Source organism: Takifugu rubripes, chromosome 15, assembly GCF_901000725.2.
Source record: "Takifugu rubripes chromosome 15, fTakRub1.2, whole genome shotgun sequence".
Lineage (NCBI taxonomy): Eukaryota > Metazoa > Chordata > Actinopteri > Tetraodontiformes > Tetraodontidae > Takifugu > Takifugu rubripes.
The window spans coordinates 11,563,249-11,587,375 of NC_042299.1; the positions used below are offsets into that span (position 1 = coordinate 11,563,249).

Genomic DNA, 24,127 nt, shown 5'->3' on the forward strand with positions numbered 1-24,127 from the left:
AAGGGTGAAAAATAGCAACACGGAAACAGAAAGATGGTTATCACTCGTCAACACATAATAGTTGCCCAGGAACCAGGTGGCGCTCCTGCAACTGCTGTTCCAAAGCTACATTCTTTTTGTTACTAGTGCTGCTGCTGTTGCAGCACTGGGGATGATCGAGACACACACACACACACACACACACACACACACACACACACACACACACACACAAATACTGGAGAGCAAAGTAAATAAATCTTCAACACAAATCTGTGAACTCAAACAAACAGAGCACAGAGCCACCCAGTGGCCATTAGACTACTATAGGATGTCCTTTCTCCCACCCCCCACAAAGGTTGTCCCATAATGACAATAAAAAAGGTAATTATAGCATTTTTGTCGGTAGTTGGGAGTGAGATTATCTTATAATACGGTAATGTAATATACTCCAGTATGCTATATAACAGGGTAATAAAACATGTAACTGGTAATGATGATTACGCATTAATAATGAATTAATAACTTCTTATCCGTTGGCTCAGAATAAAAGAAGAGGCTAGTGGGAAAGCCGTAGCAAGCGAGGGTTAAGCAAGTTGCAGGGCCACAACTGTGCTGTGAATAATTTATCAAAATGTTTTATTTTCTTCAACAACAATACAATATGTCACAGAAATACCACAGAGGGATTTAAGACAGGTCTGGCTCAGGTTTTCTTTTACGTGAAATCTTCATGAAACAATAAGTGCAGCATAAATCAAACAAATCCAGAAAGCGCATCTTCACATCCTTCAAATAGTAATATTGAAGACAAGTCACACACACACGCAAAAAAAAGGACAATATAAACTCCTAAATCCTCGACATCGTCAACAATCACAGCTCTAAAGGAATGACAGCTACTAATTGTCGTCATTAAACCACTAATGCCTCACAAGATTATGAATTTCATACAATGGGGGGGAGACCCTTTAAAAGATCTTAATCACCTGTTACAGTACAAAGACATCATTCCATTTCCCTTACAAGCACCTGTGTTGAAACGGTTCCAAGCACCAATGGGTCGGTTTGAATTAGTGACTTCTCTTTTCATTGATGAGTAGCTAAGGGGCTTTGAGGCAAAAAAGGGGTCTAGCACCATAAAAATCGACCCTCCCTCTGATTGCACTTCCCCTATTTTAACATTACCAGCACACTACGTGTTTTAAATACCTTGTAGCCCCTTACCAAGTGACGTTTGATATGCAATAAATATATAAGAAAACAGCCATGTACAGTATAAATAATGTCACAATTTACAATTATCTCTGTAATAAAAAAAACTGAACAAAAAGAGGTATAAAAGTGGGAGGAAGTTCCCCTTGCAGTAATTTAAACTTTAAGTTAAATGTATTTCAGAATAGCAACAACAAAAGTGTGACAAATGTGACCACATACAAATGAGCTTTTGTTATTTTTAAAACAGAACAAAACTCCATAAGTCTTCTGATAAACCTGATACCAGATACAGTATGTACAGTAAATGGTGTGCACAGACCGAGAGGGGCGGGGCTTGGATGATGACATTCAGTGAGACGAGCTTGTCAATTCCCCCCGCGTATCAGCAGGGGGCAGTATTGTACACCGAACACAGCACAATGTCAACAGCTGAAGCCGTCTGTGGATCTGTGTGGAGCCCAGCTAAAGAACCCCTCAGAACCAGAATAGGTCTACCCAATAGCATTTAAAAGAGAATCCAACAGTGAAAAATAAACTTGGTTATATTTCTTTAAAAATCAGTATCAAAATTGTTTCAATTTATGCTTCTTCATTCTTTTGACCTGCTGGCAGTGCTGCGCCTCAGAATGATAGATGGTGGATTCCTCACTCATTTTTGCATCACAGGCTTATAATCAGACCCACACGCAAACACCCACCAGGTCTGCCTATGCACACCACGGAGTTTTCCATGAATTCATTCACAATTTACAAGTATTTCTTTTTCTGTTTCCTATAAACAAGAACCCAGCAAGAGGTATAAAAGAGTTTTTTCTTGTCTAAAAATAAATGACACTACAGTTTCGGTGTTTTCCGTGCATGTCAAAGAAACCACACCAATATGTAATTAGATGGGCATTATCCATCTAAACAATTGTTTTCCAGATAAGAAAGAAACCATATTAGTCCTCTAATTAACCCGTATTTTAGAGAAGCTGACAAAAGTTGGATTTTTTTTTTTTAAACTTTTTGTGGGTATTTCATCCTCTAATTTTCTCTTCTAAATACAGTTTGCAAGGCCAATGTGGTGTACTTCTAGGCTGGTAAAATGTTTTAAGTATCTAGTGAGAATAAACACGACTGGATTAGCACCTCCAAGAGTATACAGACAAGAAATACAAATGCCAAAGTGTACCTGAATACCAAACAGAAACAGGAAGTGGTACGATGCTAAAATCAGCTACTTGTCCTGTGGAGCCTTTCCCCTGCTGGTACAACAGAATTACAGCAAATTCATGGACATATAGAATAACTAGAGTGGTGTAAAAAAGGTCTATTAATTTTGCATAAAAGTACCTGAAAAATTACACAGAACCGGCTACTTGATGCTTTTGAATCACAGCAGAGTCCGTCAAATGCAAAACCTGATTTTAGTGCTCGCGGCGCTCACTTTTGTTTGTTCATGTCTGAAATGCTTTTCATGAGGAGAACCAGTCTAGTCATTCTATTTCGATGCACGCGTCCAATCAACAGCTGGTATGGGGAAGACAGTGAGCTGTAGATGGGTTTGCTGAGTATCCATACTTTTGATGGGTGAGGTAAACAGTACTGAGCGAAAGTGATTGACTTATTCACAGATTTGTGTTGTTTTTCAGGAACAGATTGCCTTGAAGAGAACATTTGTGCTGCCATTTGAGTTTTTGGTTATGTCCCAAAGACACCGGAGAGGAGTCCTCATTTTGACAACGATGGAGCCTGAAAAGGACGGAAATGATGTCAGGATGAAGAAAACTTTGTAGTAACAATTACTGCACTTTTAAGCAATCATTAAAACAATGAGAGTGCAAGTATTGTATCAAAGTAGTTCACACCTTTATGCTATTTTAAACAACTACTTTATGATATTTTGAGGAAGTGTTTCACATGAAACATCCATCCATCCATCCATCCATCCATCCATCCATCCATCCATCCACCCACCCACCCACCCACCCACCCATCCATCATCCATCCATCCATCCATCCATCATCCATCCATCCATCCATCCATCCATCCATCCATCCATCCATCCAGACTAACCCCCCACTGATACTGGGGAGACAAGTATAATCGCCATAGAAAGATCCAAAGTTAAATCAAATAGCGTCGTCATGTTACCAACATGCTTCTCTGATAATGTCTAGACTTTGTTAATATGCTTGCTGTATGTCACACCCTCGTATGACGGGAAGGGATGTGCCATTGAAAGGGAGGCCAGGTGCGGATGCCTGGAATGTGCATTACTAGCAAGTTTAAATGTACAGGGTGAAATAATATCGGTTTCCAGTCTTCCAGTCCAGTCCAAAGCACCATTTTTAGCACAAAATATGATGAAACGCTGAGTGAGGACAGACAGACTTACCAGTGTGAAACTGTCATAGGTTCTCATCAGCTCCTCTATCCGATACTGCTCCAGCGCCACCACCCCGGCCATCGTCGGGTTCTTGGCACGAGCGCAGTCCTCACAGTGCACCACGTAGCTCTTCTTAGTGCTATTCTCACTGGTCACAAAGAGTAGGTCGAACACCTCCACCTGCACAGACAGTTCCGTGCTTCATTTAGGGGTTGACGGCTAACGTCGATGCCAGCAGCGAGGTACTCACATCACATTCGTTGCAGTAGTAGGCCGGCTCATCCTTCACGCGACTCTGATAGCAGATCTTTTTACCTGCAGCCACCAGCTGCTCTCTCAGGATCTGGATGTGTTTGATGGACTGCATCAGACAGTGTCTAACAGAAAACCAGACGCACATCTATGAAGGACTTTTGTTTTGTCAAAAACTCACCATTCCTCAAACCGTTCAGCTAATTCTAAAATGGCAGTCTTGAAATTGACCTAGGAACCACATACTTGATCAGCTTAAAGGTGTCGGGGTCGCTGATTTTGATGGTGCGCGCCACATTCCAGGAAACATGGATCATGGGGACGATCGATTTGACCTTCTTCACCCTGTTCCACTCAAAACGCTCCAAGGCGAGCTGATACTGGTAGGCTGCAAAGGAGGCAACGGTGAGACGGAAGGTCACGGGGTCAAGTTCTGAGCTGAGGTCACCGTGACTCACAGTTGAGCGGTCCCACGTTCCACGCAATGTTGTTGCACCAGCCCACCGCTTGGACCCAGTGCACCGTCCCAGCATTGATCCACACCAGGTCTCCTGGCCTCTGAATGAAGCGATACACGGGGATGTTGGTACTGTAGAGGTCCTCCAGGACTGGCCACCAGGATCCTGTCAGGTAGTCTACGCCATGTCTGTGGGGAAGAATTGATCCCGTGCAAAGCTTTCCTAATGCATCTGTCATTTCCCCGCTTCTTTACTCACTTCTCACAGAACTTGTTGATAGCCTGCCAGTAGTGCTCGTGCACAGCAAACCACTCGCAGTCACCGGGACCAATGTTGATGTTGACCGAGCAGAAGTTGTTGTTCTCCTGATGTCCTGAAGATTGATGCAAACGGTCAGTTCAGACGCTGCGCGACATCTTTCCCACGTGTCGAAAATCAGAGCAGCGTCTTACGTCGGAGGCCCACTGACCTGGCGTGCGGCTGCCGGGCACTTTCATGTACAGCTGGACCGTATTCATGCCCAGTATGGTGTGGCCCACATGGCTAAGCATGTTGTTGCTGGACTCCACGCGCATGAAAGATGGCAGCTTTAGCAGCTCCTGCAGCTGGGGCTTCCACCTGATGATCAAAAGAACGCAGGGTTGTGAACCAACATGGATGTCTGGTGAGCTTTACAGTTGGAGACATGTTTGAAAACAATACCTCACCTTTTAGGGTCAGAGAGGTCGATGTTGGTTCCAAATTTAATGATCTTTCCCAATGATTTCAGCTCCGGGCTAGAGGAAGGGGCAATGTGGGAGAGTATGCTGAATAAAAAACTAAAATGGGAACTCTCTGGAGAATTTAACTCAGTTTTCTGCAAACCTGGGCGTGATAGAAGCTTTATTCGAGACAGGAGTAGGTTTACTGTTGCTGAGTTTAAGACTGGCTTTTGCGGCGGTTGATGTGTCTGAGGACGCGTCTCCTTCCTCCTCGTTCTCGCTCTCCTTCTCCTCCTGTAACACATCTACGTGAGCTTAGCTGACAGGTTGGCCTGTAGCTAACAGCACATATATTTTCGAAGGTAATTTGAGCAAGGATTACAGGTATAGTTATAAGCAACTGATAAAGCTTGAGCATATCTATAAATATAAAGCTTTAAGCCGTTTCTGTGTGTGCTGAAGGGAAATGTCTACCTGCAGGCTCTCCTGGAAGCTGGAGGCCTGGTACTGGGCATATTTGGCAATTGTGGTGTGCGAGCGGCTACTTTCACATGGCCACGTCTGCCTGGAACCACTGTGATCCCAGTTCTCATCGGCCGGCTGCTGAACCTGAGTCCTCACCTCCACAGCATGTTCTGAATTGGCCTCCACCAGAGATTTGGTAGAGAAAAGACCAAGGTCTTAAATAGGGGGAAAAAAGCAGAGATAACCATTCAATGGTGCACTAAATATTCCTGTTTTTATTCTTATCATGGTGCTTGAGACGAATGATTTCATTGACATTTATATGGTGCTAATCAAGCCTAAAGGTGTTGTGGATAAACTTACTGAGGCGGAGAGAGCCGGCAAGGCCTCTGATGACAGTAACAGCATTTTTTGGGTCAGTGCAAAACTGCAGGAGAACCGGAGAGAAGGCATCCCTTTTGCTCTCCAACTGCACCAAATAAAAATGAAATTAGGAATACCATAATACTGAGTATACTATGTAATATTAGAATATATTTGCACAGCAATTTCAAAGGATTTCAAATGATGTGGCATTATTGCAGGCAGTCGTTTTTGTAAACGATATTGGAGACATTGGTTGGATGCTGGTTTGTTGGGACTCACATAAATGCTTGGTGTAGGAGGGTTAAGCTTTTCTCGAGGAATGGGGTTGTCAGTGGCAACGGTAGGCTTCACGCAGAAAGCGGGAAGCAAAAAAGACTCCTTGAATTTCACCCTCACCTTTGCTCCCCTGCAGTGATAAAAACACACAAATCAAGAGGATCGAAAAGTGAGGAAAACCAAAAACTCTCCTTCTGTGCTTTTCTTGGAAACCAACAGGATGTTGGCAGTGAGTACTCACTTGCAAGCTCTGACCAGCTCGCTGGCAGTGTTCTCAATGCTGATCTTGGAAAGTGGAATCCCCTGTTCTTCAACCTCTGCTACATTCAACGTCTGTCTTCCACCGATCTGCAGTTTAATCAGGAGGATCTTCAGCTCTTTTGACACGCCCATGGAGAGCGCTTTCATTCTCAGAGGATCAGCTGTCAGGCAGGGAGCTCGTGTTGCTGCTGTGGACATAAATAACCTGGATGTGTTGACTGTTATGTTTGATGATGAACAAGGGGGCACTACGTTTCCGCTTGCTGAGGAGTTCAGATGTTTCATCCCTCTGAGGTCTGCTGTGTCGTTGGCTAATGTCTTTCCCTCAACATTCTCTCTGCCCTCGTCTTGCATCATGTCCTTTCCACGCGGGCTCGTGTTTTCCCGAGGAACATGGACGTTCGAACTGTCGTTGAGAAATCTGGGTGACATTGTTGAGATGTCCTGCACTGCGGTTGGGACGCGTCTTTCTTCCAAACTGCTAATGTCGCTGGCTTTGTTTTCCGGAATGATGATAACGCTCTCTTCGGCTTTTATTTCCATTGCGAAGACGCCTTCCTTGTATTCATCCTCGGCCCGTTTCTGCTTCCTCTCTCTGCCCGCGTGTCTGTTTAGCTCGTCTTTGATTGAGACAGTGATGCGGTTGGTTGGGTGCACCGAGGTCAACCTCAGCTCTGTTCTCAGTGACCCATCAAGGACGGATACCTGTGCTCTCCCGGCCAGACTCTTTGAATATTCATCTGCGCTTTCTTTCAAGTCCTTATTTTCATTCAGATCCTCCTGCACGCTCACTTCTCTCGCTGACTCCCTCAGATCTGTTGCATGGTGGAAAGTTAAAGGTGACTCTGAGGTAGCGTGAACTGTTGGCTGATTATCAGAATCGGCTGACATTGCGGGATCTGGTTTGGGACAGACATTGGGGAGGTCGTAAGAAGAGATCTCTGGCCCCACTGCAAGAGAAGATGAGTGCTTGACCCCTCTGGTGTTGCCAGCAGTAGCGCCACCAAAGGGTCCGCCTCGGGATGAAACCCGCTGACCTTCAACAAAAGTGGTCAAGCTCTTGAGAACATCATCTAAACTTGTGTTATGTTGACTAATCTCGGTGAGCGGAGATCCTGGCAGCTCTCCGTGGCTTTCCTCCTGCTCTTTTTCATCCTCTGTAACTTGTTCAGTTGCATAAGGTGAATCGCTGATGTGGGAATAGCAGTCCAGAGGATCCTCACAGGGTTCATCATTCAGCTCATCAAAGCTGTCACCCTCGACTGGAGGGGAGAAGCACTGGGTGGGGCTGGGCTGGAGGACAGGTCTACTCATCACTCCCTTTTCCAGATCCTCATCATCCTCCCCGACAGCCGACACAGGGGAGCCCTGCCAGCTGAGAACAGGAGGGGTGTTGGCAAGATCGTCTCCCATTTCCTGCAAATGTCCCATCACAGCCACTGGTTGGAGATCTGGAGCATTGAGAACATCTCTCTGTCCATCTTTTTTGCCATGGTTGGGTTGCTCTAAGCTGACAGAGCATCCTGTTGTGAGAGGAGCTAAGGCCTTCAGTAAAAGAGAGGGGAGTGTATCAGAAGGCTTTGCCTTTCGTCTGTCTTCAGTTTGTGATGAGAGGATGGAGGGTTTCTTTGCGCTAGCTAGAGAGTGCATTACCTGCTCTTCAAAAGGAGGTTTTGAGACTTTGCTGTTCTTCTTGGGGATTTTTCGTTTCTTAGACCTGCAGACTGTGGAGGCCTGTGGCGAAGTCTTAGAACAGGAAATGCTTGTGGATGTTTTGTGCGTCCGCACAGCTTGTTCACTCCTCGCCTTGTGCTTGTTTTTGGGTGGTGGCTGGCCTTGATTCTCTGGAGACAGAGATGTTGACTTACACATTCTGGTCTCCCCAGGGGCTTTGGTAGAAGAGAGGATGTTTAAATGGCTCTTTTCTGAAAGTTCACCTTTAAAACCTGGCTTTCTTTCTCTTTTGGCTATTCTATCTCTCTTTTTTCTCTTCTCAGACAGCCTTTTGTCCTCTTTTTTCTTCCGTCTCTTCTTTTCTTCGTCCTTCCTTTCTTTTTTCAACAGCTTCCTGCATTTCTTGTGTTCTGACTCCTTCAATGATTTGCTTAATCTTGACTGACTGTTGGATGTCTGTTTTGAGGAGAGCGGCTGCGATGTCTTCCTGTGTTTGACATCCGAACACTTGCTTTTTGTAGGAGATACAGAGGACGTGGGGTTAGATCTCGGGGTGTGATTGGGACTTCCCTGGAGTTTCTGCTGCCCGTTGAGGCCGGGACTGTAACGGAGGACTGAACGATCTTTTCTGTCGCTGGCCCCCGTGTATGAAGGCATGCCGGATGGGGGACGTGGGCTGCTGGCAGGAGACGCTCCATCTTTGTGGCTGGACAGGAGGGATGAGTAGTGTGGCGAGTCTGCAGCAGATGAAGCGGAGAATGCGCGGTCCCTTGAAATGACTCTTTGATGATTACGCTGAAGTTCCTGCAGGCAACAGCATCATATCAGAGTTTTGTGTGAGACCGCCAAGTCATTAAGGAGTGACGGAGCCATTCAGCAATCTGTCAAATTTGTGGAGCAACATCAAATCAAAGCATTCGTGATATCATTTAGTAACACTATTAAATGCACAATCCTTACTGTGCTTTGTTTATGGTGATAGCTCCGTGGGTCCTTCTCCTCTGGAGGATACTGCGAGGGATTGTGCTGTAGCATTCTGGGATGGCCTGTGTGCCGCTGATAGTGATGATGATAGTTGTGGCTGTAAGGCACACGAGTGTTGTCTGCTGGTGAAGAGGGGATTTTCCGCTCGACCTTCCCTCTGCCTCCATGATGCGTTGGCCTGCTGTCATAACCCGGGTTCAGAGCTGCTAGATTACTGTTAGCCAAGCTGTGTCCTCCAGCTCGTAGTTTAGAGGTTTCCTGCAAATTTGAACATTTCAGTTTTAACTAAATCCAATGTTCAGAAGGCTCATTTTGTTTTAGGATACAAAATAGTTGAAGTCAGTTGAAATCAAGCATATTTTCAGCTTTTAATAATAATTTGCTGCCTGCCTGTTGCTGTGATGATGAGGTCCTGTGATCTGATTGGTGGCTTGGTCCCACTCTCTCTCTGAGAGGCTTCCAGTCATCTTGGTTGTTGAAAAGGTGGCGTGATGGCGAAGGGGGTCGAGTAAGTAATGGTCTGGATCCAGGATGAGATGACTGTATGGAGAAGCGTCGACATTATTTCAAGTGGTTTAACTGTTGTTTTGTGTAGAAATGAACTCCAAAAACTGACAAACTTTACATGATCAGGGGCCAAATCCCTCCTCCTCTTGGCTGGATACTCATCACTGAGGGGTGATGGGTGTTGTGGGGATGTACTGTGCTGGTGGAGGTGGTCCCGGCGCTGGTGAAGTGCTGGCCGCTTCCAGGGTCCTGGCCTGTTGTTGATCATTCTGCTGGGAAAGCTTCTTCGGCACTGCGAGGGGGCCCATCTCTCTGGGTGGGAGTGGAGCTCTCTGTTATTGCGATGCAGGCGAGGACCTCCGTGCTGTCAGACAAAACAAAGGTGTTTCAGCTAATCAAAATATGATTGTCACGCTTCAACCATGAACATGAGGCCCCTAAGCAACAAGCTTCAGGTCTCACCACAGAATTGCTGACACCGTTGTCCCAGTTTGCATAGCAATCGCCAGGTGCAGTTACGTAACCATTGTTGGTACCAACGCGATTGTGGAAGGAGTGTGGGGGGTCGTGATGCCAACTGTTGGGCTCAAACGGTCTCTCTTTACCATCCCAAGGACGCAGAGAATGTCTTTGGCCCTTTAAGACGTTCTTGTCGTGTACATGGCTCACTATCCTCTCACCCCTGGGCAAAAACAAACCCAATTTCTGTCAACAAAGATATCATTGACAGCACTATTCACAGATGCAATTTAGGAGGCCGATGCCAATGAAATTAGTTTTCTAAGAGTTTAAATAAACCAACAGAGAGGGCAGGTGAAAAATGAGCGGTGTCTGGAGCAAACACAAAGAGATACACAATTGATTTTAGCAATTAATCACGTTAGATGTGCAAAAACCAGCAAACTGATCATACAAAACAAGAACTCACCGATTATAAAGCCAACTTGAGGGATGATGTGATTGATTACGCCCTTCTTGACGTCTGTGGTATTGACAGGAAAGCGTGAATTGTTACACCATATATTTAAACAAACAAGAGTACCTGCAAGAAGCTTTGTGCAAATCAGCTGACTGCACATAGAATACAATTCTGAGCTGCTTTATGTTGTTGTTATGCTGTTTCTATGTATATGTAGCTGTTATAGTTTGCTCGGGACTCAATGGGTGTCAGAGGTGTTGCTATTATCAGCACCCAAACCGCAGACAGACAGCCACAGATACAGTCGTACGCATCACAGCCAGCTGCAACTGCTTCAGACTGAGGCTTCTCTCAGCTGCAGCTGAGCACATCACAGCCTTATTCAGAGTCGTGCGCGTGGGCTCATGCGCACAGCTGCAGCTGACGTAAGGGCTTGTCATGAACGTGCCCGTCAAAGTTTCTGCAAGGCCCTCCCTGAGCGGGGGACTACTCTAATGAAACCCAACAACAAAAATTTGAATTCCCACCATTTTTGTTAAACAAATCTTTCCCCTCAGCGTGAGTTTGTAACTGAACATAATAAACATTCCCCACTCTCACAGAAATAAGACTAAGAGCAGTGGGTGCATTAAAGCTTATGCTGCTGCCGACCTCTGTGCATGGCTCCAGGGGCGACTCTCTAAAGGAGTCCATTGTCCTCGGTTAGGTCCCCCAGCTGCATAGGAGTCCCATGTGTTACGGCCAGAGTACAGCTCTGCTGGGTGATACATGCAGCCTGAAACAGACAGGATTAATGAGTGGGGTTTCACTGCACATGAAGTTCAGAGGCCCAAACTAGTATTCTGTGGTTACCAGTCTTGGTCTGTGTTTGGGAGGCCCTCCACTTCCCACCTGGGTAGACAAAGGAGACATGAGGCTGAATACTAGATCACAAGTTAGCGTTGTCTACTGGAAGTCTGTGATTACACCGTTTGGGTCGCATTGTCAACATTATCTACAGCCTGTTTATCATCTAATGCCGTGTGGTCCGCTGGACCGTCGGGTATCTGCTGTGGCTTTATCATCTGTCTGCCAGAGCAGCATTGAGCTTACAGCCCATCTGTAATGACGGGAACCCAGCACCTCACCACAGCCACTCATTAGAAAAACAAACAAACAAACACTAAATGGAATGACCCTGGCAACCTCACACCAGGGGAAAAAGGAGGAAAAGGAAATGATGATGCTGTATTTAATTCTAATCTGTGTTGTCTGGCGTCACATTTCTCTGAGGGAACCGAAAAACAACATGGTGTGAAATGAAGAGTGCCCACATCCAGACATGCAGTGCACCGCACAGGAAGCTTTACAGCCATTTAAATTTTCTGCTGAGTCAGGCTTGGCTGGTTTTATGTCTGCACATTTTCATTTATTGGGTTGGATTAATTTGGGTAGACCTAAGAATTCTAGAAGACAGTATTGTTGTTACAGAGAGGGAAGACCTCTCTTTGGGCTAAAAAAATGCACAGAATGCCCTGATTGCATACATTGGATATCCATTTCTACATATATGTCCATTTCCAGCAGTCATATATAAACAATATGTAGTACTGCTGACATCTTACCACCCCCATCTGTTGCAGCTCTACTGTAATAACTTACAGCGAGTACCCAATGAGCTCTCTTCAAGGGTGCATTTGCAACCAGTTACTAGAGCAACTGAAACCAGAGGGTTTCTGCTGGAGCTTCAGGCTTTCTAGATTTAACTGCATCTATTTATTTTTAGAGCTGAGAACAGAAACAAACGGCCTCCATACACATCAGCTGCAAAGAATGTCTTTATCCAAACATTCTGTTCTGTATTGTGCCATCATGTACTGTACAGCAGACACAGCATGTCTGGGTGGATGCGCTCTCAAAGGAAACAATCCGAACTGAAGCCTTTAACCTTTTAAACAAAAACAGAAAAACAGCCTTCAGTGTGTTCTGTGGACATTCTCCATGCCAGCAGGTGGCAGAAGTCAGTGTATATTACTCACATTTAATGATAAAGATATAAACACTCAAGCTTGTGTGTGCACCATTTCTGAGCGTATTCGTGTTTGCAGGGATTTGTCCACCTGGTAGTGTTGCGCTTTCGTCTTTGTGTGAGACTGAGCAGTCACTGCAACCTGGAGGCTGCAGGTTATTTCAGCATCACTCTATCAGACAGCAGATATCTGTGGTGACTCCCTGCAGTGCACGCCAGAACGCCTCTGCAGCTCTGGAAATGCTTCGGTCTGACTCCACACAACAGTGACTCCAGCCATTAAACCCATCTGTGCAGGGTCAAATCCAGACATCTGGAATTTAGCTCCAGGCCCAAATGATGTCATGTGCAAGAGGGTTTAAGTTGCTCTTTCAGGAAACTCTCTGGGGTCTGTTGCAAACAGTGTAGTACGGACGTACGCCGAGTGTGTAACAGACACCACGTTTCTGTTCCTGAGTGGTTCATTGATAGATTACAGCTAATGTCTGCCTCTTTATCTTCATAAGGTTTTAATGGTAAACTGGAGTAGCTTTGCATGACTGATCTTACCTTATGATGAATTAGAGAAAAGGGGGTGACAAATTCTGGTCAAAATTCAGTGTTGCTGTCAGCCAGGAATAGCAAGACAGCAAATCCTCGGATGCCTTTAAATAGACCTATTCATCCCCCGCTCGCTGGCAAAAGACACACAAACACACATAGTACAGACAGTGAGGAAATACCAGAGACAGTTGGTGCACAGATGTAAAAGACGGGAGGGCCGCGCTGTTTTTAAATCCCTCCATCCCTCCCTCCCTCCCTCCATCCATCCCCCAGGTAACACTCTCTTGCGCTGGCTCAGTTGTCACAGTCGTGAAGAGCGAGATGCTGGACGGCGGTGGCAGGACGGGGCAGTCACCTCTGACACCGTGGCTCCTTTCCCTTTTGTGGCCCTGCTCCATTGTCAAGACGTGCTCCTGCCAGGCTGTCGCTCTTCCTTTATGTGAAACGCTTCAACGTCTATTTCTGACTCCCTCAGCCTGTGCATGGCTCTGCTTATGCCTTACCCTCCCTATTCCTCTGCACGCTGTGTCCTTGTATCCCTGGCAACCGATGATATCATTTAGTCCAGAGCAAAGGCCTCGTGCAAGGAGAGGGATGGTTGCATGCGTGTGATTTTGACAGTGGGGCTGGGCGTCCTTATCTCTCTGTGTGCGGTACACCAATTCACCTGGCCTCTCAGCTGAATGAGAAATCCTGTTGGCAAAAACGTGAAAGGCTGCAACGCTCAATTATGCAGCCTCATTCAGACAAATCGTCCCTCTGAATATCTCTCCTTGCTAGCTGCAGATAACCGGCGCAGATGCACATCTCTTGCTAAATGGGCACGTGTGTTTTCAGGACACAGACCCTAGACCATAAAAGGATGTGCTGCACCAGACCAGGCCTGTCTCTGGTGGCTCCCGGGAAAGCTAACGCGAGGAGCTGAGACATGATAAGAGCAGATGGAGGAGAAGCAGGAGGTGAGAGAAAGCAAAACACAGACAAGTCTTGCTTTCATTGGATCCGCGCCTGAAATTGCAATGCAATAGCGGAGGAAGAGCGTACAGTACGAGCCGAATATCAATCACAGTTCTAAAAATAACATCCCCGCAGCCCTGCTTCCCTCTCCTCTAGCCCCCTTCTCCCTTCTGTGAGAGCGGCTTCTCCCGGTGTATGCTCCATAAAGCACAGCCCCTCCGAGGGGTGCTGGAATGTACCAAGGCAAGGTCAAGAAAAAGAAGAGGGGGTGTCTCAGGCTCGCAATGTGATATGTTCTGTATTTCTCCTTCTCTTTCTGTGAACAAAGACAATTGTTAAAAGGTTCAGCACGTGTGTGCACGTGTGTGTCACAGACAGCTGACCTGTTGGTGAATGCGAGCTAGAATCCCACCTCCAGGTGGTGGCAATTATCTCAATTGAAAGCATACATTGGCTGCATATTCTCTAGCCCTGACAGTTACCATAGATACCATTTGTTTGCTCCATTCGAGCCCTTTCGTCGGATAAAACCACAGCAAAGTCAAAGGGGGGGGGGGGGTGTAAGTGTGAGAAGTGTTCTGCCCACAGGTGAACTTTGAGGGCAGTTAAAGCAGTGACAGCAGGGGTATAGCTGCAGACTGGAAGAGAACCAACACGCTTTACTACTGTACACCTCCCGCACGGCTGCAGACATTCAACAGTTCAAAAAAATAAATAAATAAACAAATAAATCCACAGAGCACAGGACGTAGCCACAACGACTCCCCATCACACCATTCATCATTTCTGCTCCTGCACCATGTCTGTGCACGTGAGCTCTGCATGTGTGTGTGTGTGTACGTGTGTGTGTGTTGGCTTCATGGCTCAACATGCAGCCCAGTCTGCAGCTACATCACGCTGCAGTGTGTTCAGACCAGTCTGATGGTTCAGGTTCAGAGCAAATAAGGCAGACACAGAGCAGAAACAGCAACACGCATCCATCCCTCTGCACCTCCACGCTCACCCGGCAGTACACGCACGCGCGCACACACAAACACACACGCGCGTATTCGGCTGCTCCTCTCTACTCCTCTTTTACCTCTTTTTGTTTTCTTTGGTCCACACACCCCCTCTGCTCCCCTTTTCCTCTTTCACTCCTCGCCACCTGGTCTCACCCGGTCCTCTCTCTCCTTTCTTCCCCTCTCCTCCTCTTCCTGTTTCCACTCCGCTCTCTGATGCTCGGGCTCTCGCGGCAGACCGATCCACGCTCGGAGACCGGCGGGGGCGGAGCCCTGTGAGCTGTCAATCATCGTCTTTTGGCCAATGGGTGCAGAGAGTGTCCTCCCAGTCATTTTTTGCAGTGAACTACAGGAGGCAGGAGGAGGGGAATAACAGCAGACAGGGGCACGGAGAGGCTTTATTTCCCTCTTCCTCTGTGTGTGTGTGTGTGTGTGTGTGTGTGTGTGTGTGTGTGTGTGTGTGTGCGTGTGTGTGTGTGGGAGAGATAGAGTAAGTGAGCTGGAACACAGCCAGTACAGTAGAGGAGATATTTTAAATCCCTCCGCTTCAACTGACACAGACTTGTCCTCTCACAAAACCCTGCAACTAGTTGACGCTTTCTTTTCACACTAAAGGCAGCATTTTGATTTTGCACACATCTTTAGCATTAAGCTACACACCCAATGTGCAAGGTTACTGCGGTTTTCAGAATGTTTTATTATTTCAGCTATTTAAAAACCAAATCACGGAAGAGACTCCTATAAAATCCATTGGTTTTATTTCGGTAAACTGGGGGTAGAAAAGGCTGCTGGTGCTGGCTGAGCTCAAATGTCAAGTGACAGGAAAACCAGGGGGGAGGCAGGGCTCCAGATCCGGGTTTGTGAGGGAGGGTCTGGTCTTTGTGGCTCACAATGCAAATGCATTACTCGCTGCACTGCTGCATTCGTTTGCCAGCAGCCAATAAGAGGCAGGCAGAGCGGCGACCCTGAGCACACAGTGAGAGGCAGACGAGGAGGAAGCAGAACAGATGAAGAGGCAAACGAGTGTGAGTGAAATGGTGGAGGGAGACTGCTGACAGATTTCTTTCTTTTTTTTTTTTTTTTAACCCTCTGAGGTGCCTTAGCAACAATCTCCGATCAGGCCACATTCTATTGGTCAATGTTCAAACCCACGTGGTTACTTGGACCAATCAGCGGGTTTTGGTGCAGCACTCAGTCAGGACGGATCCCTCACTCAGGAAAACTGTGAATCATCGCCCCCTGGTGGTCTAACGGGGATACATAACAGAACAGTGATGTCAGTGGAACACAGTGAAACAAAACTGATACATTGTTGTGGGTCTGAAATAAGCAAGCTCGTGTCAAAAGCACCTAACACACGAAATGCATTTTGTTGCACCCAAGATTAAAAAAATTCGCTTTAAAAAGTAAAGAATTATTGCAAATCCATCTTTGAAATGCATTCATTTAAATATCCCGTGTGTTAAAATACATCTATTAAGTAATAATCACCAATTCTTTTTAAGCCACTCATAAACATAAGATTCCCACTAGTTATTTCATTTGTATTCATCCACGCGACTGTGCCGCCACCTAGCGGCCAAGATACGTTTTATTTGCCCAACACCGTACACAACTGTATAAATACATTAATTAGACCTAACACTCTCAATAAAAAGGATAAGTCAAATGACTGGTTTTCAACATAATCTTCTCCCATTTCATTACAACAAATCTCAGCGGTGTTTCCAACTCAGTATGGTTTTCCACAGACATGACCAAACAAGAAATGTGGAAGCAAACACATCATCTTTATATATGATATTACGGTTAGCACGATTATTTGACCAACATAACGAACAAAACCCCAGAATTAAAATAGGATGCAGGAGTACGTTTTTTCTTTTGAATTAACTGTGTAAATTATGCTGGCCATAACTCCAGATTAGATGAGATACCAGCTGGTCCCTCCATGACTCTCAACCTTCAGCCACTCAAAGTGACTGATTAGACGAGTGAATAATTGTTGCTCCACTAATCTGACAAACAGCCCACATTTGCATGAGAAGAAGAAAATGGATGGAAAAAGGCTGCACCTGAAAAGCCCGACGATTGAGATGAAGCACGTTGTTTAGGCCAGCATCAGTCACGGCATAAATGAATTTATCCGAATGAATAATATTCACAGGATGAAGATACTGTAATTTCACAGCATTTTGTGTTTATTAACAGTTTGATTAGTTCACATTTGTACCCATTAGGTGCTCAGCCTTTTGGAGAAGCAGTTGGAGGGGGTGGAGAAGAAGAAACAGAATTTATTGTATCATTGGAACGTACCTGCTTTCTGCTATTAAATGGTATCATGCCAACACACTAAATACACGGCTCTTTGCAGCTCTGCTCTGGCTATAGAATGCTAATGGTCTAAGTGGTGGATCCAAAATTCTAACATTACTGAAGTGACTAGTTGTCAATCACTTCATTCTGTAATGATAATACATGCATCTTTTGGTAACATGTAAACATATCTATCATCATGAGTCCAGTCCCTTCACGTTTCATTTTCATATTTTACTCCTCTTTTGCTTGCTGAATTATCCCTCACTAACGCCACGTATCTCCAAAAGGACACTGGTTACTAGGCCTTTTGTTTGGCGCCAGAGGAGATAAGAGAGTTTTGCATTTTAGTTTTGCATGGATAACACAGCTCTGAATTTAACCTTTGATCGTACTGGGTTTCATCATCATTCAGACTCCAGACGCTCACCAGGGAGACTCAACCAAAAATGAATTCTAATCATAATTCAAATAAAGTTCTACTTGTAATGTGATAAATACAGTTTCTGTCCACTTAGTGCTATTTTACACTTGTAGGCCCTGGTTGTCTACGCCTACATGCGAGGCGGCTGTTCAGGAGGTCACACTCGACCTGATTTGCATTCCTGCTATCTGGCAATTAAAATCGTGGCTGTGATCCTCTCCGGCCATTAGCTTCCTGGGGAGACTGAGGAGATGGTCCTCGTCATGAGTGCTTTCAAACGGGCTCTTTGGATGATCCTGCTCCTACCTGTGCTCTCAGCGACAGTGGTGGAGGATTTCAACCACATCGAGACATGCAAGAACTCGCTGTACATGGGAACGCCCCCGCGGGGGATCCTGCCGCCCAGCTTGAAGAAGATCTGCCAACGCTACGCGGACCGTCCCCGATACGTGACGCTGTTCGATCCAGAAACGCGCATTCCGGTGTACTCGGCTTACACCTTCAAAAAGACGGACAGGAGCACCCATGTGGACTACCCCTGGATGTATGAGCCCCAGGTCAGCGCCAGCATTTCCGCCCTATTAAGAAAAACCAACACGATAAATTAATAAGATTCAGAAATAGAAAAGGCTTAACCAAGTCTCCCTGCAGCGTGCTTCCACTAATTGGACTGTTGTTGTTTTTTCATTGTCTGATCAACAAACTACAATTCAAAAGATTCCATTAATATATAGAAAGTAAAAAAATAAACCCTTTATTTGTCTTTTCAGCTGGCAGAAACCACCGGGAATGGAAACATGATGCCCTTCCCCACCGGTTACCTGCACAAGAGCTTTGAAGACACCCAGGCGGTGCTGGACGACTACTCTAATGTGGTGCAGTATGAAAGAGGTCAGCTGAATCCCGACCAGCACCAGTCTGCCGTTGAAGACCGCGCCGCCACCTACTCCCTCACCAACGTGGTCCCGATGATACGGGAGTTCAACATCGGGCCCTGGCGGGAGTATGTAGAGAGGATCCGCATCCGCCTCAACAACTTCTGCCTTGGCAGGGCCTACATCGTCACCGGGGTGACCACGACGGGCAACACCATCCGTCGAAATAACCAGAACCGTGTGGGCATCCCCGACGAGTTGTGGTCGGCCTACTGCTGCACCGACTACGACGTAAACGCGCCGCACAATGTCCGAACTCTCCTGCCGTCGTTTGCTGCCGTGGCCGTGAACAGCCTGGACAGCGAGGTGACGGAAATGAGGGTCCAGGACCTGGAGAAACACCTGAGGGGGAAGATGAAGGTGGACGAGAACTTTCAGATCTTCTACGCCAACTGCCGCTCTCCCTCGTCCCTGCCCTTCAGCCCTGAAAACGTTGACTGAAACGCTGCCGTCTTCTTTCCCATAATCACAAGTAACAATTTGATGTTGTTGGAATTGTTTGCAATACTTTGTTGCAAAGCACCAATTAATTTGAAAATGCCCCCCTTTTGAATCAATAAAAGTCATTATTTCTCCTGTCACAAAACACTAAAGCAGTTTTTCTTCATTGGTTTTGCAGCTTGACCTCTATGAGCAGACTGAAATGTCTTTTACATCAAATATAATAAGTCATTTATCTGTAAACTTGGTAAGGACCTCGTAGCCAAGCAACAAATTATATCAAAACCAAAACCGAGATGGCTCTACTCTTGTACGTTAAGCAATAATGACTCAACATAACACTTGATTGAAGCATAGTCTTTCTGATTATTCTAAAAAGCATTAAACATCATTTTTCTGATGCGGCAGTGCAGCTCCTTTTATGCCGTTAGCCTCCACACTGCCCCCTATGGAGGAAATGTGGTTATTGTATGTCAACAGGGTGCAGAAGTTTTTCCATGTATAATTAGTGAGCAAACACACATGAAGACGATTAAAAAAAAAACAACGCAATTGCAGGGACGTGTGCAAAACGGTCATTCAAGCTCTTCATCATCACTGAATCTTAAAACAATGCTGACAAACATTGTTCAGCAAAACAAACAGGCACTTATTGTCAGGATGTCTAATCTTTATGAGCAAGCAGGGAATAATATTAGCTCATTTACAGTAAAGTAAATCTATATGTTCCTTAGGGTCTATAACTATATGAGTAAATCTATATGTTCTGTCAATACACTGAAATGTTGATGAAATTCTGCCCTCTAGCGGTAAAACGCCACAACGCAGTTGATGACGCCCCTCTGACAGTGTGACAGAAAATGCAACACTTTTGTTTAAAAATGTTTTTTTTTTTTTTAATGTTTTCCAGTTCAGATACACAACATACAGTGTGTAATAGCCTCTATTTGAAATAGAAATATTAAATTCTTTCAACAATTCTGGTCATTAAACCCTCTCACAGTATCTTGAGCTTTAAGCAAGTTGCTGAATCAGACTAAATGAAACAAACAGGTGCAAGCCTTCACTTCACTTCTTCATTCCATCAATAAATGTAAGATATCTGTGTGTGTGTGTGTGTGTGTGTGTGTGTACATAGACACACACACATATGAGAAAATGACCTAGATATATATTTTTTTTCTTATTTTACCATGTTTGAAGCCAACATCGAACCTGTAAACATGTAACTTTAGTGAGTGTGCTTCCATTATCTGTTGGCTGTCAATAATAATAATAATAATAATAATAATAATGATTCCTGGGTCAATGATATTGGGGTAAATATAGTATGAGGAACAAAATGCAAAAACTGAGGACTAGAATGCAAAAGGCATTAAAACAAACAAATGTGAGAATCTGAAAAAGGATTCCACAACCTTCTGCTTGCAGTTTTTACTGTATAACAATGCTCGAGACAACGTGAGGCACAAACGATAAAAACTCAACATCATCACAAGTAAAATTCCTCTGAATCTTGGTTTGGTTTTGAAAATCCTGTGAAACATCTTCCCTTTCATAATTTGCCTCCTGCGACAGTTCCTCTGCTTTCTAATCAAAAAGACCTGTTTCAAACAAACGCCGTCCCCCTGCAGTCTGCTTTAGAGAGCCGTAAGACCACAAAATAGGCCAAGCTGTGAGCATCCACTTGTGTGTTTAGAAGTCATGTCTGTTAGCTTTTGGATACAGGAAATAATGGGGAATTGAAACATATAGCGTGGGTGATAAATCACATAAGTCATCTAAACTTGCACCTGCCGTCACAATGAAAAGATCCAGCCGGTCAATCAAACAAAACGACAAACATAATATTTACAAATGCCAGTTTGCTCTCCCACATTTAAAAAAATGTACAGTTTTCAGGTGTTGTTGTTTTTTTTTGAAAATGTTTTAATCCTCCTGTTTAGACCTCGGCAGCTGACTCCAGTCCAGTTTGAGGAACAGTCCAGTTTACAAACGGATCCTGCAGGAGGGATCCTGCACTCCTGGAGTTTCCAATGGATCCTCGGTGCACCAACACGTCGGTGCGCAGCCAATCAGCCGTTTGGTCAGTTGTCCAGTATTGTCCTGTTGCTGTTTTTTTAAACTATGATCCAGAACCGTTCAGTGTGACCCGTCTCTGTGTTCACTTGTGCGAGAGGTGTGAAACACGCGTATTAAGCTTCCTCTACTCTGAACCCATCGTAATTACACTTATCCTCAGCAGACGGAGGCGTGGGGAGGGAAGGGGGTCACGGAATGTGAAAAGAGCAGGCGAAAACTGTTAGGCAGTCTTCAAACACTTGAAACACGTGGTCGATGTCAGTCACGGACCTTTCGTTGGTTTTTTTTTTTCCTTGACTCAAAGAAAAAGTGCAGGCGAGTTTGAGATACACTGACGGCAAAAGATAAACAGAGCAAAGAAAGCAAGGCTTTTATCAGTCTTCAGAAGAAGGTTTGTGGCACAGCCTTAGTGTTAGGAAATTAAAAAAAGAGGAAATATTTACTCTTTGTTATAGGTTTAAACAATATTCATCTCTTTATACTTTAACACCTGTTTGAAGTACCACAAAGTGCAGCCGGTGTAAAAAATCGAAAAAAACAAACAAAAGAATCAACAAAAATACCACAGCAACGCGTCGAGATGACTTTTATATCCACACTCTTTACCAACAAAACAAACAAAAACATGCAAATATCCCAGACAGCGATGACGCAATTAAACCTTTTTTTTTTCCTTTTAAATGAGGACGCGTTAAATCAGAGTTCCCTTTTAGAAAGAGAGCGACCACAGTGCAACGTTGGTGCAAAGAAAGAGAAGGAGGGTGTGGACCAGAACAGAAACGTGACGAGCTTGGCACTTTTTTATGATGGTAAATCTTTGACAGTCAAGTTGGACCTCTGCAGGCGCTCCGCTGGACGCCAGCGAGAGAGGAACTTTATCACAGTACTTGGCACCAAGAATGCTGGTAAAAACGAGATATCAGAATATCTTTTTTTTCATTCATATCCTATTTATTAATAATACATCATTTACATTTGTGTGTGTGTGTGTGTTTGCGTGTGTGATTCTTTTGTATAAAAGACTCCAAAATGAACAGAGAGCCTAGAAGTGATTGGAAGAGGACAGAAGTCAAACGCATGGCGAGAATGGTTTGAAGGAATAGAGCTACAAGATGTAGAGAGGGAAAGGATGAGGCGCTGCTGAGTGCTGGGGTGGAGCTCACGGCCGGAGATAATGACACCTAAACAAATATAGTCGATGATGGACGGCTTCTGATGGGCAGCCTGGATTCCAGGTTGCATCCCACAGATGAAGCATGAATTCCTGTATCGCCCCAATCTGGAAATGTTTCCAAGCAGCATTTTTATACATCTGTAAAAAAAAAAGAAGGCGGGATGTTCCATGACCTCGCCGCTATTGAAAACAGATATAAACAGCAGAAAAAAAATCCCCACTCTAGACTGATAAAGAGTTTGTCTCCGCGTGTCCAGGGTCTGCGAACAGACTTTCCATTAAAGAAAAATCTGCCTGATGTGACACAGAAGCAGCTGCTGGGACGTAAATGGAGGGTGGCGGGGTTCTCACTTCCAGATTGGGCCTTTTTAAAGCTGCAATTTGTAAGTTTAAGACATCGCCGCTTTATTCGAGCCAGCTTGTCCGTGCATATGTCCACCAAAGCTGCTCCCTTGTCTTTTGCCGCAAAGTGCGTGAATACGGACGCACGTCTTCCGTGTCAAACGTGGATTTGCACTGATGCAATAATATAGAAGCTACACACAAAAGGATGAATGGATATCTATGATGAAGAGAGAGAGAGAGATGGACGGAGAGACGAGCTAAAAGCTGGAGAGGGTGGGGACCAGTGACAGCTCCTCCTGGACTTGTTTTAGAGGTAAGTCACTCCTGCAAATCTTACAAACTGCAGCTCTAAACGACAAAAGACAAAGATGAGCGGTGTGTGTGTATGGATGGAGGACTTTGTGCCCGGTCCTATACGCGGGTGGTGGAGTGTTGGTGAGGCAGGGCATTGTTACTGTGGCTGGGGACTGGCGTGGTGGACGGGGTGGGGACAGGAGGGTAAGTGTTGAAAGGGTGGAGCGACTGCATGCCGCTAATGGTGCTGGGGATCATGGTGATGGTGTTGGCCGTCATCAGTGGCACGTCCTCCGGCGCCCGCCGCAGGGCCAGCGTGTAGTCGGGTGGGCACACGGGAGGCCGCAGAGGCTCCAGGTCCCCGTGGACGCCGCGGGACGGGAGGGGCGTGCCGTGCTCTAGCTCCACCCTCTGCTGCTTTATCTGCAGCGACATCAGCTCCTCCTCCTGACTCAGTGCCAGGTCATTGTGCGGGGGCGCCCCGACCACTCCCATTCCTACTCCCATGCCCATCGTGGTGCCACGCTGCGGGGACAGTCGGCGGTGGCGCCTCTGCATGAGTTCGTGGCGCTTATCGCGTTTGTAGTAAAGCGCAGCAAACGCGAGCACATTCAAGAAAAGAAGTGAGGCACCGACGGCTACTGTCACACTCAGCTCGGTAGAGTAGTCCCTGGTTTTCCTGGGGAACGGTAAGTAGGTGGGTCTTTCCGAATCTTCGGGCTCGGGATCGGGCGGATAGGTGGAGATCACAGGGTTGCGTGTTGGGCGGGTGCCGGGGGTTTGTTGACCCTTCCAGCGGTTGGTGCCTACAGGCGGCAGGTTAGTGGTGATGGGGCTGATGACTTTGTGGAGGCCGTGGAGATGCGGCACAAGCTCCAGCCAGAAGGCGACCTTGTTGGCCCGGTAGTTGTCTCGCACGCGAGGCTTCAGGCCAATATGCAAATACTGCTTATCTTTGGAGCTGAACTTTGTCCAGATGACCTCCTCGAAGCGGTTGGGCTTAGTGTGAATGAACGTGGTGTCCTGAGGAACTGGTAGATTGGGATCCCTGCGGGAGAGAAAAGGAGGATCATCAAGTCGACCAATTATTGCAACAGTTGTTTTTAGGTGTTTGGATTACTGGGTTTTAGAGAAGCCAAATATGCCACTCCAATAAATGCATCTAATTTCTGGCTTTA

The 24,127-nt window shown here is 45.7% G+C and overlaps 3 protein-coding genes across 8 annotated transcripts in view; 1 reads left to right on the forward strand and 2 right to left on the reverse strand.

Annotated features, from left to right (window-relative positions):
* Positions 1-601: 601 nt before the first annotated feature.
* On the reverse strand, positions 602-15,186 carry kdm6bb (lysine (K)-specific demethylase 6B, b). Of its 3 annotated transcripts, XM_011611460.2 has the most exons (22): positions 15,019-15,182; positions 12,990-13,114; positions 11,285-11,323; positions 11,084-11,207; positions 10,442-10,495; positions 9,976-10,195; positions 9,632-9,877; positions 9,397-9,546; positions 8,983-9,264; positions 6,329-8,826; positions 6,091-6,217; positions 5,809-5,914; positions 5,455-5,660; positions 5,144-5,274; positions 4,987-5,055; positions 4,749-4,897; positions 4,538-4,652; positions 4,280-4,467; positions 4,068-4,209; positions 3,820-3,946; positions 3,579-3,749; positions 602-2,931 (listed from the first exon to the last, which is right to left on the reverse strand). In XM_011611460.2, the coding sequence occupies exons 4-22, from the start codon at positions 11,200-11,202 to the stop codon at positions 2,911-2,913; spliced, it is 5,121 nt and encodes a 1,706-aa protein (XP_011609762.2). In that variant the 5' UTR covers positions 11,203-11,207; positions 11,285-11,323; positions 12,990-13,114; positions 15,019-15,182; the 3' UTR covers positions 602-2,910. The 3 variants fall into 3 exon arrangements, 2 of the variants coding, with proteins under 2 accessions (XP_011609762.2, XP_029704036.1); XM_029848176.1 differs by lacking the exons at positions 602-2,931; positions 3,579-3,749; positions 3,820-3,946; positions 4,068-4,209 and having other exon boundaries at positions 4,327-4,467; positions 4,732-4,897; positions 15,019-15,185; XR_965129.2 differs by lacking the exons at positions 602-2,931; positions 3,579-3,749; positions 3,820-3,946; ... (1 more) ...; positions 4,280-4,467; positions 4,538-4,652 and having other exon boundaries at positions 4,817-4,897; positions 5,144-5,285; positions 15,019-15,186.
* A 2,692-nt stretch (positions 15,187-17,878) lies between these two features.
* On the forward strand, positions 17,879-19,199 carry LOC101078254 (endonuclease domain-containing 1 protein). Its single transcript, XM_011611462.2, has 2 exons — positions 17,879-18,235; positions 18,449-19,199. The coding sequence occupies exons 1-2, from the start codon at positions 17,930-17,932 to the stop codon at positions 19,052-19,054; spliced, it is 912 nt and encodes a 303-aa protein (XP_011609764.2). The 5' UTR covers positions 17,879-17,929; the 3' UTR covers positions 19,055-19,199.
* A 721-nt stretch (positions 19,200-19,920) lies between these two features.
* The window catches only part of nlgn2b (neuroligin 2b), a 40,747-nt gene continuing 36,540 nt past the window's right edge, over positions 19,921-24,127 (reverse strand). Inside the window, exon 8 of one of the 4 annotated variants that reach the window (XM_029847834.1) lies at positions 19,921-23,997. In XM_029847834.1, the coding sequence (XP_029703694.1) occupies positions 23,067-23,997 (931 nt within the window). In that variant the 3' untranslated portion in view covers positions 19,921-23,066. The remainder of the gene's footprint in view (positions 23,998-24,127) is intronic. The other 3 variants (XM_029847832.1, XM_029847833.1, NM_001173492.1) reach the window with 3 other exon arrangements.

Bases quoted from the DNA above. Each gene is read 5' to 3' on its own strand.
- kdm6bb (XM_011611460.2), bottom strand. From the start codon at position 11,202: ATGTATCACCCAGCAGAGCTGTACTCTGGCCGTAACACATGGGACTCC. The intron at 4,468-4,537 runs GTGAGTAAAGAA...TCTTCCCCACAG, and splicing joins ATCAACAAGTTCTGTGAGAA to ACATGGCGTAGACTACCTGA. The intron at 4,210-4,279 runs GTGAGTCACGGT...CCTCCTTTGCAG, and splicing joins GAACGTGGGACCGCTCAACT to CCTACCAGTATCAGCTCGCC.
- LOC101078254 (XM_011611462.2), top strand. From the start codon at position 17,930: ATGGTCCTCGTCATGAGTGCTTTCAAACGGGCTCTTTGGATGATCCTG. The intron at 18,236-18,448 runs GTCAGCGCCAGC...TTGTCTTTTCAG, and splicing joins CCTGGATGTATGAGCCCCAG to CTGGCAGAAACCACCGGGAA.